The sequence below is a fragment of the Phacochoerus africanus genome, chromosome X (assembly GCF_016906955.1).
Source record: "Phacochoerus africanus isolate WHEZ1 chromosome X, ROS_Pafr_v1, whole genome shotgun sequence".
Taxonomy (NCBI): domain Eukaryota; kingdom Metazoa; phylum Chordata; class Mammalia; order Artiodactyla; family Suidae; genus Phacochoerus; species Phacochoerus africanus.
In genome coordinates this window covers 128444873-128459306 of record NC_062560.1, presented here as the reverse complement: position 1 = coordinate 128459306, position 14434 = coordinate 128444873, and the positions used below count along the sequence as shown (strand labels likewise).

At 63.9% G+C, this 14434-nt stretch overlaps 1 protein-coding gene across 3 annotated transcripts in view; it reads right to left on the bottom strand.

Annotated features, from left to right (window-relative positions):
• Positions 1-14434, bottom strand: part of ATP2B3 (ATPase plasma membrane Ca2+ transporting 3) — a 37668-nt gene that overhangs the window by 11993 nt on the left and 11241 nt on the right. For all 3 annotated transcript variants that reach the window (XM_047764108.1, XM_047764109.1, XM_047764110.1), the window contains exons 11-19: positions 12651-12885; positions 9859-10038; positions 9628-9715; positions 9183-9289; positions 8315-8506; positions 6687-6900; positions 6031-6242; positions 4746-4853; positions 3162-3344 (exon numbers count right to left, since the gene is read on the bottom strand). In XM_047764108.1, coding sequence (XP_047620064.1) covers positions 3162-3344; positions 4746-4853; positions 6031-6242; positions 6687-6900; positions 8315-8506; positions 9183-9289; positions 9628-9715; positions 9859-10038; positions 12651-12885 — 1519 coding nt within the window. The remainder of the gene's footprint in view (positions 1-3161; positions 3345-4745; positions 4854-6030; positions 6243-6686; positions 6901-8314; positions 8507-9182; positions 9290-9627; positions 9716-9858; positions 10039-12650; positions 12886-14434) is intronic.

Below are 14434 nucleotides of genomic sequence, written 5' to 3'. Positions count from 1 at the left end.
CTGGGCCACTTCTTAGGGGATACCCTCAGCTGGCGGGTGGCAGGGGGGAGGGGTGGGTGGGAATGTTTGGTTTAGAAGGTGTATCTGATTTCTAGAAAGCTCCATCATTGGATGATGTGCACAGCCAAACAAGGGTGCATTTCTGGAGCCCAGAGCGCATGGGCTGCCTGCTCTGGGCCCAAGGCCAAGGCCGCAACTCCCAAGCCCCCGAGTGGCTACATGGTAGCCGCCAGGTTCAGTGGTGTGTCTGACACGGGGCCAGGCTCTTGCAAGAAGGCAGCGTGAGCGCTCAGACTCCCCCCATCCCAACCCTCGGACGCGCCGCAAGACAGACATACGGGTGTGTGCCCGGCCAGCACATCCCGTTCAAGAGCAGGGGACCCTGGAGCCAGGACTGAGACCCATGAGTTAGGCGGACTGGGTGCCCATGGGGGACGGGCACAGTGCCGAGCGCCCCAACACCTTGAAGCAACATGCCCCGTGCCGTGATGTCGCCGTTTCTTTGGGGCAGGCCTAGGTTGGGATGTTTCTAAGGCTATACGACAAAGGCGACAAGGGCAGGGAAAAACGCCTTTTCCTGCCCCTGATGTGGCCTCTCCTTGTGTCCAGATGGGAGGATGTATCGATCAAAACACCACAAAATTGTCCCTGCAACCCCCGCCCCCACCTCCACCCTGGAGGCCCACACGCTGGGCCAGGGACAAGGCCCGGTCACTGCTGGAGCTTCTCTGCCGTTTCGAACGGAAAGTGAGCTAGACCTCGTGGGAAAGCTCCCTGTCTCCTGGTCTGGGAGGACCCGCTCCCAGGGGGTGTGTGAACACACACGATGGTGAAAGTTGCTCTGGCCTCCAAAATCTGGGGAGTAATTTCGTGTTTTGCAAAATTCGGGAATCTGGGGCCGGCTGTCTGGAGAAAAACGTTTGCTTCTCTTGGCTTGGGGTCTACGTAAGCCGAAGGGCTTTATTTCTGTTTTCAAGCAGGTATTTTATAGAATCAAAGAGATGGTTCTAAAAACGTGAGCTCAAGGAACCCGTTGGCATTCTCGAGAGACGTGGTGGATTCGATGCGACAAGGTCAAGAGCACATGGCAGGAGGAGGACAAGGCTGAGGGACAGGGGAGGGACACTCGGGTGACCTTGGGCAAGTCCCTTCTCTCTGGGCCCCGTTTCCTCGTGTGGAAAGCAGGGACCCGACCGGCCCGCTACGCCAAGACTCACGGAGGGGACCCACTCGAGCCACCAGGCAGCAGTGTCAGGCCCAAGAGCCCATGGATACACGGGTGCCTGGGGCACCATGGACCTTCCCACAGACTGGGGCAGGGCTGCGGTCTCGGCTGCTAGAAAAGCCAACAAGAGCTGGCTGGGGCCAGGACGGGGGTGGCTGGGCCTTCACAGGTGAGACTCCAGTTCTACGGGGTGCTCCGTGTTCCGCTGGGCCTGAGACTGCCTCCCCGGCCGCGCTGGCCTAGGGCCTTGGGGCGCCGGGAGGGATGAGTCAGAAGCCCGGGCTCTGGGTGGTCTGGACTCTGCAGCTTTGCAAAGTGCCCTGGGGCCGTCTGCTCCTCACAGACCCCAGCCAGGGGCACAGACCGCCTGCGGCCAACCAGCTCCTGAGTGCGTGTGCCGCGGAGGCGGGAGGGGTGGACTCTGAGAAGGCCCCACAGCGCTGCCGCCGCAGGATGAGGAGGGGCCCTGGGGACGTGGCGGGAGCTGGGGATGCTGGCCCCGGACTGCGGCCAGCGTGGAGGCGGCCATAAGGGCGAGCAGGACAGGCGGCCGTAAAGGCAGCAGAGGGTACAGGGGGGCAGGCGTGGGGGCGACGCCAAGGGGCAGGCAGGAGGCTGAGAGCTTCAGGCCGGGGAGCTGAGGCTGGAGCCAGGGCAGGGGAGGAGGGGTGCCCAGAGGCGGGGCCCCTGGCGCACGTGCAGAAGCAGCTGGCCACCTGGCACGGATGATTCTCTGGGATGGGCCCGCGGTGATGTGACAGGCTGGTGGCCGGCGCCGGGGAGAGGCGCGGTCTCAGGAAGTTGCCTGAAACCAACCCTGCAGAAGGGCGTGTGGTGGGCTGTGTGCACAGTGGGACCCCGTGGACAAGAAGCAGTGGGACTTGGTCCCGGCGGTGGAGCCGGGGGTCTAGGAGGAGCAGGGAGCTATGGGTGTCACGGCTGAAAAGCGTGCAGGGCTCCATGGTGGACCCAGGGAGCCTCCATCTGGGCAGAGGTGCGGCTGGCTGGGCCAGGAGGACGTTAGGGGTGCAGGGGGTGGCTGCACGGCGGACGTGCTTTTGGGGGCCAGAGCTGTGCGGGGAGACAGGAAGGGGGTCTGGCTCGGGCAGAAGTGACGGAGCCATGGGTCAGGAGCTGGGGGGCTGGGAGGGGTGGCAAGGCCTGTGGTTTGGGTAGAGCCAAGCCCAGGTCGGCTGCTGTGGGGCATCTGGCCGGGCAGAGGCGGAGGTGGCACGCGAGGGGCGCGTGATCGCCTTCTGGAGGCCGTGCAGGGAGGGCCCGGTGGTGAGGGATTGGCGGGAAGAGACCCAGGCGCCCGGGACTGTGGGAATCTCAGCAAGCAAGGGCCACAGCGGGGCAGCAGGGCACACCAAGGTCTCAGCGGGAGGTGCGACAGGCAAGCAGGACAGAGAGGGCTCAGCAAGCTGCCAGGCAAGGCGCCGGGTATAGCAGCCTCCGGGCCGGCAGGACGGCCGGCCGGCCCGAGGTGGGAGCCCGGAGGGTGTCTCGCAGAGAGACAGCGGGTGTGGCACACTCTAGCAAGGAGGCCGGCCAGGAAGGGTTGGGGCAGGAAGTGACTCTCGTGAAGCCTTCGGAGGTGCCTGACATTTGGAAATTACAATGAAAGGACCGACACAGTGGCCAGTGTTCGCTTCCCAAGTGAAGTCTTGCCATAACTTCACCATATAAGCCAATGAAACGAGTCCCAGCAGGCCATTCGACAGCGAGTGGCCCATGCCCCCGCCTCCCCGAGACACAGCTCTGGGTCCCAGCACACGCCCCTAGCTAACAGCCGCACCCCCCAGGGCGGCGTCCGGGAGAGGCCGTCTCAGTGCCACACTGTCCTCGGGCACATCGCGCCCATTTTCTGCCCGTCGTGGGCTCGCCACCCTCTCGAGACGGGAAACCAGAGTGGCCGAGCGGCCTGGTGGCTCACCTGCGTCTGGATCCGGTTGAGGCCCCGGAACCAGAGGATCTGGCCTCTGCGGAGTTCCCGCTCGGCGTGGTCGATCTCCTCCTCGCCCTCAGCCAGCTCCTCGTCGGTCATCTCATCCTTCCCGGGCCCGTGTCCTGCTTCCTTCAGGCACTTGAGCTGGCTGGTGGGGATGGTGGCGATGACCTGGGCCGCCGGAGGCAAGGGACAGCAGGCAAGGGTGGCTGTCAGAGGTGCGGCTGAGAAGGGACCCAGACTGCGCACCTCCCGCGGACACAGCTCAAGGCTGGCATCTATGCCCAGCGCCCCCCGGCACTGTGCACTACCATGTTGTAAACACGCCTTCCCTGTGGGCAGACCCAGGGGCCCGCGGCTGCAGGCCTGGGCCGCCTTTCCCTGGTGCCAAGTCCTGCCCTTCTCTTTCCTCTGGAGGCTGCGGTTTGCGTGTTTAAGCCCAGAGAGGAGGCTGAAGGCAGGCCTCGGGGGCTGAGACTGCAGGTCCCTGGGGGCTGAGGACCATTGCCCGGTGAGGGGGCAGGGGTGACGCTGGAGCCCAGGGCCCTGCGCGTGTGCCAGTGGCTCCCATTAATGCCCAGACGAGCAGCCCATGCAACCTCCCTGAATGTGAGGTAAGGGACTCGCCTTCCCAGACATCTGGCCCTGGCCCAGGTCCTGGGAGGGGACCTCTGGGCCCCTGGCACGTCCTGCCTCATGAGAGGGTCTTGGTTTGCCCCGGGGCCCAGGGCCCGCCGGGCGGTCTATGCTGACGGCGGGATTTGTGGCGCGGCCTTGGGCCGCAGGGGTCAGCTTCACCTCTGGGGCGCGGGGACCCAGTCACTCAGGTCAGCCACGCGAGCGCCCCAGGCCTCCGGGACCGACCCCCACGAAGGTCCCGGGACAGACGGCTCAGGGGCGCTTCCCTGGTGGCGGTATTCCATTCGTGTCGTCTCGTGCCGCTGCTGGCGGGGTACCTGGCAGCTCGTGCCTGGTCTCTCCTGGACCTGCCCTAGGCGACCGTGATCTTGGACTTGCAGCCTCCAGAGAACAACATCTGCTGTTGAAGGCACCCAGTCTGTGTTACTCTGCCGCGGTGGCCTGAGACACAGGGCCAGTGGATGCTGGGCTCAGCTTCTAGAACTCTGGCGCCCTGAACTGGCTGTGGCGGCAGCCTCGGAGTCAGAGGGGGGACTTGCCGTCCAGAAGCTCAAGGCATTTCCTCACTTCCCTCGAGACGTGCGCTTTGCCCCTCGCAGGGCTTGGCCATGTACTGCGCGGTGGCAAAGATGCGAGTGTTTCCGAGCCACCCGATTCTAAGGCACACGCTTTTCATCTCCTCCCGTGGAAACGGAAGTGGAGGGTGGTTTTCTCTTGCCGGGGCCTGTGACAACGCAGCCATGGCCCTTTGCGTGCTCTCTGCTGATGCTGTCACCTGTGGCCTCACATCTCGGCCCTGGCCTGTCCCTGGCCCGGGCCCCACCAGGTGCTGCCATGTGCTGTCCTAGGGGCCCGGTAGAGGCCCTGGGCTGGCACAAAGCGGACCAACGGGGAGGGTGAGGGGCTGGCGAAGCTGCCCAGCCAGACGCTTACCTGTCCCCACACCAGCTCCCCAACGCCAACAAACAGGCACCAGAGCCACTGCTCCGTCGAAAGGGGGGAGCAGCTGAAGGGCTTTCCGCCGAACTGGACGATGACGATCTGCAGGAGAGGGTGGGCGGGAGGTGGGTCCTGCAGGCCTGCGGCTCTGCTCAGGGCGGCAGAGGGGCCGTCGGCTCCCCCAGGGAGACAGGCCCCCTCGGCCAGTGACCGAGAAGCCCCCCAGACCGGCCAACCGCAGGTCACGGGTGCCGTGCGGGACAGGCATGCGGCCTTGCTTGGCGCTAGGCGCCCACTGACCCGGGCGCCCCGGACCGTCCCCTTTCCATTCTTTTCCGCCCCCCGGGGCGCGGCTCAGCTCGGCCTCCAGCTCCTGTAAGTGCGATGACTGAACACGCATGTGGCCCCCCTCCGCAGCCTCTCCCTGGAGGTGTCTTTGCCCGGGGGCGGGCTTTTCAGCTACAGACCAATCAGGCCAAAGCCCGCACCCCAACTCCCTCTGGTCCTGGGCTCTTGCGCTCCAAGCCCCGTCTCCCTGCCCCCCGAGCCCTGAAATGCTCCACACTGTCCAGTTGTCAGCCTGCCTCCCGACCAACCCGGCTGCTTCCGCTGGCAGGGCAGGCCCCTCGTCCGAAAGCCACGAGAAACAAACTCTCCTGGCCTGGCAGCCTCGCTACGCCTCGTATTTTCTATTAATACACCTCCCTGCTTCCTTTTGTTTTCTTTTCTTTTTTTTTGCACCTACGGCACATGCAAGTTCCCAGGCCAGGGACTGCATCCACAGCTGCGGCAACGCTGGATCCTTAACCCAGTTCGCTGGGCTGGGGATCGAACTCGGGCCTCTGCATCGACCTGAGCTGCTGCAGTCAGATTCCTAATCCATGGTGCCACAGCGGGAACTCCAATACCCCCTACTTCGAATGCTCAGCGCCTCCTGGCGAGCTGACTGCCCAGCCTGGCCGCAGTGCCGTGGGGGCGGAGGCCGGCTGTCAGCCCCAGGGCCGGAGAGACGCTCCAGAGACCTTCTGGAGGTGTGGCGGCCTCTCGCCCAGGAAGCAAGTGTTAGAAGTGAGAGGGGCCGCCCGCAGGAGAGTCGTGAGGAGGTCCGTTCCGAGGCGAGCCCGGGGCGAGGCCAGGAGTCGGGAAGACGACGACGGCGCGGGGCAGGCGGGCACCAGGGGCGCCGCGGAGGCTGGTGCGCGGGAGGCCCCGGGGGGGGGGCAGGGGGCTCCCCCTCCCCCTCCTTTCCCCGGCGGCGGGGAGCCGCCGCCCCTCCTACCTGGATGGCGAAGGTGCCCAGCACGATGGTGCAGAAGATGGGGTTGCTGAAGATGCCGTGGAAGACGTTGCGCTCGCCGTGGATCTTGCGCGCGTTGATCTCGTTGAAGAGCTGCATCATGACGAAGGTGTTGAAGATGATGGTGTAGTGCTCGGACGGCGGCGCGTGCAGGGGCGCGTTCCTCCCGCTGTCGATGTCGAAGAAAAGGTCCCCTGCAAGCCAGGGCCGGTGAGGGGCACCCCCCGCACGGCGGCAGCCCTGCCCGCCGCCAGGCGATGTCTGGGGACGGGGACGAGCCCCTCAGCCCACAGGCTACCCAACGCGAGCTCGCGGCCGAGGCCGGGGGGGGGGGGCCCGGGGGCGCAGGCGCCTCGAGCTGGGGAGCCGCGAGAGCCCCGAGGACGGCCCCCAGGTGAGCCCCGACGGGCTTCTCCCACGTTGGAAGAGAAAGACCGCACACGAGGACCCCCGGGGGCTGAGGTCTGGGACCCCCACCCCGTGCCGCTCGCATGCCGGAGTCTGCTCCCAGGAGCATGCGCTGAAAGCCAGGCCACCACGTGGTCCAGAAATCAGGTGCCGGTCCGTCCCCTCCATCGTCGGCCGGGGCCAGAGTCTGAGGGCCCGGCCGCAGCGCAGGGTGCCCCGGGCCAACCTACCGACAAAGAGCAGGGTGAAGATGATGGCGAGCTGGTAGACGGCGTGGCCCAGGATGTTCTTCATCATGGTGCGTGAGATCAGGGGCTTGTCCCGGCCGTACGGCTTCCGCAGCAGCAGCGACTCGGTGGGTGGCTCCGTAGCCAGGGCCAGGGAGGCGAAGGTGTCCATGATCAAGTTCACCCACAACATCTGCACGGCCTTGAGAGGAGAGTCCTGCGGAGAGGAGGCAGTCACGCCACCGAGCCCCACTCCTGGGACGGGACTCAGCCTGGGGTCCGTGTAACGGGAACTTAACTCAAGTGACACGGCCACAAAGCCAGCCTTCCCGGGTTTTCGCAAAGCTTAGCAGAGGGTTTCTGCTGGGCTTTCGGATTCCCGCTCTTAAAACGCTGTCAGTGTCCAGTCTCCTCTCGCCTGGTGGCAGGGGTCTAGGAGGCGGGGTTCGAGGTGGTAACAGGAGGTGGACAGCCCCTGTCAGTTGCCCCAGATCCTAAAAGAGCCCACCGGACGGCGGGGCGGCTGTCCTGCTTCCCCACACCCAAGGGGCAGGACCTTCCTTCTCATTGGCTCTGACGCGTTGGTTTAACATGAGCCCCACAGTACATGCTGTAGGACTCAATGCTGGGACGCTTTCGGGCCAACAGATCCACAGAGACAGAAAGTGGGCCCCAGGGGCGGGGCCAGGGGAGAGCAGGGCGTGGCTGCTCAGCGGGTACAGGGCTTCTGGAAAAGTTCTACAATGAGATCTCTGACGGTTGCCCACCATGGGCAATGCGCCCCGAAGCACCAGATTGTACACTGAAATGGCTGCCGTGAGAATTGCCTTGCGGCTCAGCGAGTTAAGGGTCTGGCATTGTGCCCTGTCACTGCAGCAGCTTCGGTTGCTGCTGTGCCTCGGGTTCCCTCCCGGGCCCCAGCGAGAACTTGGGTATGTCACGGGTACACCAAAAAAAAAAAAAAAAAAGGTTAAAATGGCTATTTTGGTACAGTTTAGGTTATGTGAATTTTGCCTCGATTAAAAAATACCTTCAAAAGGGAGAGATAAATTCCGGATGCTCACTGGTGGGGGCGAACTGGGCTCTTGCGAGAGGGGAAGAGGCTCCGGCAAGGGTTAACCTTGGAGTTCCCAGCAGACCCAGGACTTGGCACACGCATGATCACAGCAGCCAAAGGTGGAAACGACCCAGATGCCCATTGATGGGGGGATGGATAAACAGTACGCGCTCCATCCGCACAATGGAACATCGTGCCCTCACTGACAGCGAGAAAGTACCTGCCTCAACACGGCTGGACCTTGAAAACACTGTGCTAAGTGAAAGGAGCCAGACACAGACAAGCACCTCTGACCTGGTTCCGTGTACCTAAAAGGTCCAGAACAGGTAGGTCTGTAGACACAGAAGGCGCGCGGGGAGGGGCGGGGGCGCCCCGCGGGAGGGGGACGGGGGAGCGCCTGCTGATGAAGATGGGGTTTCCTTTGCCGGTGATGAGAACATTCTGAATTGTATCCTCGCAAACGGTGAATTGCCTGGTATGTGAGTGCCACCTCGACCAAAAAGGTGCTGGGGGCGGGGTCCCCCGGCCTTGCTCTGCACCCTGGGCTCCCGGCGTACTGGGCCCCGGTGCCCACCTGAGTAATGCAGGCGCCCGTGAAGGCCACGATCACGGCCACCACGTTGACCGTCAGCTGGAACTGCAGGAACTTGGAGATGCTGTCGTAGACGTTGCGGCCCCACATGACGGCCTTGACGATGCTGGTGAAGTTGTCGTCCGTCAGGATGATGTCCGAGGCCTCCTTGGCCACGTCGGTTCCCGCGATGCCCTGGCGGGGGGCACGACGTGTCTGCGGACCCCTTCGCAGCACCCCCTCCAACTCCGCCTTCCCTCCAAACGAGGCCCTCGGTCCTTCCAACGGGTCCTCTACTGGGACGGTTTTGGTTTTGCTGCAGCGCCCGCCAGTGGGGCCTTGTGTCCCGCCACGGAGACGGGACGGAAGACCCGTAGCTGGGAGTCCCAGCCGGGATGCCTTTGGCAGGGGCAGCGTGGCCTCCCACCCTCCATGCGGTGTCTGGACTGAGGGTGGCCCAGGCGGGGGGGGAAAGGGGCCTCAGCTCCCCCTGGCGCCAGGGCCGCCCTGCTCAGCGGCTTTGACAGAGAGAACTGCTTCCGTACAAGCGGCAGGAGAGACGCGCTCAGCTGACAAGCCTCTCAGCCCTCGGGCAGCGCAGCCTGGCCCCGTCGGCTCAGGCGTCAACACACCAAATCCACCGAAACAAATCACACGTGTATTTCCCCCCCCCCACCCCCCCCACCGCCCCCGACGGGCAGAGCTTGCAGAGGTCCGGGGGGCCAGGATGTGAGAGAGAGAAACTTCTAGCACTCTGCAACGTGCGTCAACGCCAGCTGCCACGTTCTTGCATGAAATGTATGTCCTGGGTCACAAGCAACCCCCCTCTCCCACCCTGGTGAGCGAGCCAGGCTGATGGCAGGTGGCTTACCATGGCGAAGCCCACATCTGCCTTCTTGAGGGCTGGCCCGTCGTTGGTGCCGTCGCCGGTCACGGCCACCACCTGCCGCTGCTCGCCACTTGTGCTGTCGATGATTCCTGGAACACGGAGTGGGGTCCTGGGTGACCAGGCGGGGGCCGTGTGTGTGCGCGCGTGTGTGTGCGTGTGTGTATGTGTGTAGGGGGGAGGCGCCAGCCTCCGGAAACCTGTTGGGACGGCCACCGAGCCCTGTCTGCAGTCCTGCGGTGGACGCCGTCAGAGGAGTGGAGACGTGCGCTCTGGCCGGCCAGCTCTTGGAGGGGGGGGGGGGGGGCCTTCGTTTTATTCCCATTTTCCCGAGGGGAAAACTGAGGTACAGGAGGGCCAGTGACTTGCTCTGAGACACCGAGTGGCTGGCAGCAATAGGTCTAGGGCTGCGTGCAGGGGAGGGCACTACCTTTCACCAGAGTGTGTTTGTCGGTCGGAGACGAGCGGGCGAGGACCCTCAGCTTGGGCCACACCTTGTCCAGACGCTCCTGCTCTATCTGGGGGGTGGGGGGGGAGAAGCACAAGACACTGCAGAGCCCGGGCGGGCGCACAGGCAGGGCTGAACAGAAGGGGGGTGGGTGGCTGGAGAAAGGTCCAGAGGCGGGACCTGTGGAAGGGCGGAGGGGGGGCCGGGAACTACCTCGCCTTTCTCGTTGCGGATCCGCCGGTTGAACTCCTTGCCTTCCAGGCACAGGAAGTCCTCTCCGGGCTGGATGATGCCGCACTTGGCCGCGATGGCCCGGGCTGTGTTGATGTTGTCGCCGGTCACCATGCGGACCGTAATGCCAGCACGCTGGCACTTGCGGATAGCTTCGGGGACCTGGAAGAGATGCCACAGGTGGGTGGGGCCATCAGGGTCAGGCACAGACTCTGCCTCCTTCCCTCCATCCGTGGCCTGGAGGAGGCGGGAGAAATGGCACACACACCCCCCCCCCCAGTCCCTCAGCTCCCCCCTCCCAGCTGCCTCCTTCACTGTGCCGCGCTGGGGGTCAGCGGCGCCTCAGACCCCGGCTCCGACAGGGGCGCTATGGGGCCCTGCCTGGGTTACTTAGCCAACATCTCCATTTTCCAAATTTAACATTAGAGTCTAGAAGAGAGAGAAGAAAAAGAGCTCCCTCTGGGGCTGAGTGGAAAATGGGCTGGAGGGAGTTGAGACCAGGCGGGAGGTGGTGGCATTGTCCCAATGAGGAGGTGACTCGTGAGCCCGGAGAGGGCAGTGCAGAGGGGAGCCAGGCAGCTGGTGCCTGACGGGCCAGGAGGGGACAGGAGCAGGAAGAGGAGTGGGCTTGGAGCTTGGGGACCTGGATTAGAAGTTCTGTGAGATGCCCAGGTTAGGCCCTGGCGAAGGGCGCAGGCTGGAGAGGCCCGGCTCCCTGCTCTGTCCGCTGGGCCCAGCCACCACCCCTGTGGGCTCCCAGTGGGCACTGCTGGGCCGATCTGGGAGCCCGGGTGACAGCGTGACCACGAGGACAGAGTGCAAGGGCATGCGGTGTTCCGGGCAGTGGCTGTGATCTCACTAGGGAGAGAGTGCGAGGACGATGGGGACCCTATTTCAGGGCTGTGACAGAGTGACCTTATGATCCCTGCAGCAAGGACTGCCACGTGGCCTGGAAGGCCCAGGCCCAGGCCGCGACGCAGCCTGCACCCCCAGGGACGTGCCTCCCGGCTCACAGTGTCAGGGACACTTTGCACTCTCTGGGGATCGTGGGGTGCTGGAGAATGAGCCGCCGGGAGGCACCCCTTTCCAGCCAGCTCCCTCCTGGCTCCGAAACCTCTGGAAGCCGTCCTTTGCTGCCCCCAAGTGGCCATGATGAGCCTGAGCCCTGGGGGGTCTGGACCCAGCCTTTGCATGGGTCCTGCGTGCGGGTACCGTCCAGGCTGCCTCGCTCTCTGGTCTGAAAGGCCCTCGGCCTCCCTGCCGGGCAGCAGGAAGCACCCTTCCATCTGCAGGCGCCCTCTCCCCCATCGCGCCACTGTCCTTCCTCACCTGCCTCCCTGCGGTGCCACTGGGCCCAGCCCTGGTCCCTGCCTGCTCTCCAAGGCCGACAGCACGACAGCACGGCAGGCACCCGGGTGTCTGCGGGAGCCCCTGACCCCTGGCGTAAATACAGGGTCCATGCGGCCCCAGGGCAGAGAGCCAGCCCCTCGGGCTGTAGCCGCTGCAGGCCTCCAGGCAGCCCGGCAAGTGTACCGGAGCCCCATGGGCCTTCCCACCTGCGTCAGCACCCAGACTGCGCTGGGCCCGCGGGGCTCCCTCATTGGCCACTCCCTGGCTGGCTGGTCTCCGTGGGGCTCTGCCTGGCTTCCCTGGCCTGGCCTTGGCGGTGCCATCTGCTGCCCAGACTCCCACTCAGCCACTCTCAAGCCAGACAGGAGCTGCCCCGTTCCGTGGGCCCTTTGCCCAAGGCCGTTTCTGGAGCTTAAATGAGCAGCCTGTCTCACCCTGTGCCTCTAGCTGCGAGGGCGGCCACCAGGGCTGAGCTTTCACGGTGACCTTCTCGGGCCTTCTATCTGTGTTCCAAGCATCTAAGACGAAAACTTACCCATGTGCAGCCATTCTGGATCGTTCCATCCAGCCCCCTGCCCCCCAGTCTAGCCTCCCTGGTGCTTCTGTGAAGGAACCAATGACTCAAGCTTCAGTTTTGCAACAAATGTTTATGCCAGAAACTAGGGGAGCTGCAGGGCTCCTTGGGCGAGGGCGTCAGGCAAGCAGGCTCCCTGTGCCGCCTGGCTGCCAGCTGCCCCACGCATCACACCCCTTCATCTGGCCAAGGGGCTAAGTCGGGAGGGCCGGGTGTGCTGGTTGTGACAGTTGGGAAATCGCCTTCCCGGGTCTGTGAGAGATTCCAACAGCTTCACTCAGCCCCAGTAAGCTGAATGGAAAGATCTAGAACTGCTACTGCCTACACCTTCAAGGAGTAAGGAGCGAAGAGCCATCCCTCTGGAGCAGAGCATCTGGGGGCTCCGCTCAGAGGGGGCAGCCATCAGGGCTCTAGGACTCGGCTTGCTGTGTGGACACATCCATCCACCCTCTCCCTCGCCGCCTGCTCCGGTCCTGCCTGCTCTGCCGCCCTCACTTACTGGCCTGGAGGCCAAGCAGGAGGGGTCCTCCAGCGGGCAGGCCACAGCCTCCGGGACCGTGCAAGGGCCAGAGCACAAGGGGCCCCGTGGGGCTAGGAGGGTCTGATCTGGGGCGTGCTGGCCACACCCCAAGGCCCCTGGGGCTCCACCATCGCCCGCCTCGCCCAACCCCAGACGCCTGACTCCGTGGGCAGTGGGTTTGCTCTGCCTATGAAGTCCGGCAGAGGGTGGTGTGAGCGCCGGGAGGCCAGGACCGCCAGGGTCGGTTCCTTCCCTTCGTTTGGGTCCCAAGGCCGCGCCGCCCCACCCCTGACCCCGCCAGCGGGCGGCCAACAGAGGGGCCCCGGCTACCTCGGGTCGCACAGGGTCCTCGATGCCCACGACAGCTATGCAGGTGAGGTCGCCCACGACCTCGTTCTCGTTGTCCCAGTCAGGCTCCTGCGTGGCGGCGAAGTCCCGGTAGGCGATGCAGATGGTGCGGAGGCCGTCGCAGGCCATCGGCTCAATGACCTTCTTCACCACGTCGTCCCGGTCTCGGGGCCGAAAGCCGCGCAGTTCCCCGCTGCTGTTTAAGATGTGGGTGCACCTGCGGAGGCGGGACCGGGGCGGCCGGCGCCGTGAGGCGGGGAGCCGGGCCCCGCAGGGCTGTGCCCTCCAGCGGCCGTGGTCTGCTTGTGCGGGGCCCACGGGGCGCCCCCACCCCGCCCCCGTGCCTGGGTGACCTTATGCTGGAGGAGGGCGGGCCCGATGTCTGGTGTCCTCATAAAAAGAGGAGAGGAGGAGGTCCCGTCGTGGCGCAGTGGTTAAGGAATCCGACTAGGAACCATGAGGTTGCGGGGTCGATCCCTGGCCTCGCTCAGTGGGTTAAGGATCTGGCGTTGCCGTGAGCTGGGGTGTGGGTCACAGATGCGGCTTGCATCTGGCGTTGCGGTGGCTCTGGTGTAGGCCGGCAGCTGCAGCTCTGATTGGACCCCTAGCCTGGGAACCTCCACATGCCGAAGGTGTGCGCCTAGAAAAAGGCAAAAAGACAAAAAAAGAAGCAAAGGACCCGCGGGCCCCCAAGCAGACTGTGGAGGCCAGGGGGCGGGCCCAGAGGTCCTGCTCAGGACTCTGTCGCCAAGGCCCCAGAAGGCCGGCGATGATCGGGCAAACCCCTTCAGGTCAGGTCTTAGACGGTGGCTCTGGAGTGAGTGAGGGGCCAGGTGGGTGGGGGAGGGCTGTGGGGGCTGCTGCGATGGTAGGGAAGAGAGAGGCCGAGGCCAAGGGGAGGTGTGCAGGCTGAGCGGGCCTGGAGCCACACAGCACGCGATGCACACCCATTTCAAAGGCACACCGTGATGGCTTTTAGTGTATTCACAGTTGTGCCACCATTTTCATCACCTGTGACAGGAGCTCCGCCCAAGCAACAAAAGAGCAAAGGAGACAAATCAAGAAAGTAAACCAAAAACATCCATCGAGAAGCAGCCCACAGAATGGGAGAAAGTCCTTCTACATCAGACGTGTGTTCAGAATCTAATACTCAGAACAGACGGAGACCTCTTACAGAAAAACAACCAAGAACTCCCGTCAGAGGCTGGACCAGACAGTGCTCCAAAGACGACAAACAAACGGCCAATCAGCTCATGAAACAATGCCAGTGCCCAACTGACATCCACTAAGATGGCTCTGATAATAACAATAAACAATAATAATAACAGTCAGGTCATAACGCATGGCGGGGAGGGTGAGAAGCTGGCGGGAATGCAGAGCGGGCCAGCCCCTGCGGGAAACACTTTGCTTCTCCTCAAAAAGTGACACACGGAGTCACTGTATACCACCTGGCCATTCCACTCCCAGGCATAGACCCGAGAGAACTGAAAACACGTGTTCAAGCAAAAGCGTGTACACGAATGATCACGGTAGCATGCGTCACAGTAGCCAACAGGTGGAAACAACCCATGTGTCTGACTGGATAACAGAACGTGGTCCCTCCGCACGGTGGAATCTAATTCAGCCCAGAAAAAGGAATAAGCGAAAAGGGAGCCCTCTCACACGGTTGGTGGGAATGCAACCACTGTGGAAAACAGTACGGAGATGCCTCGGAAGACTAAACACAGAACTCCCATTGGATCCGGCAGTCCCACTCCTGGGCATCT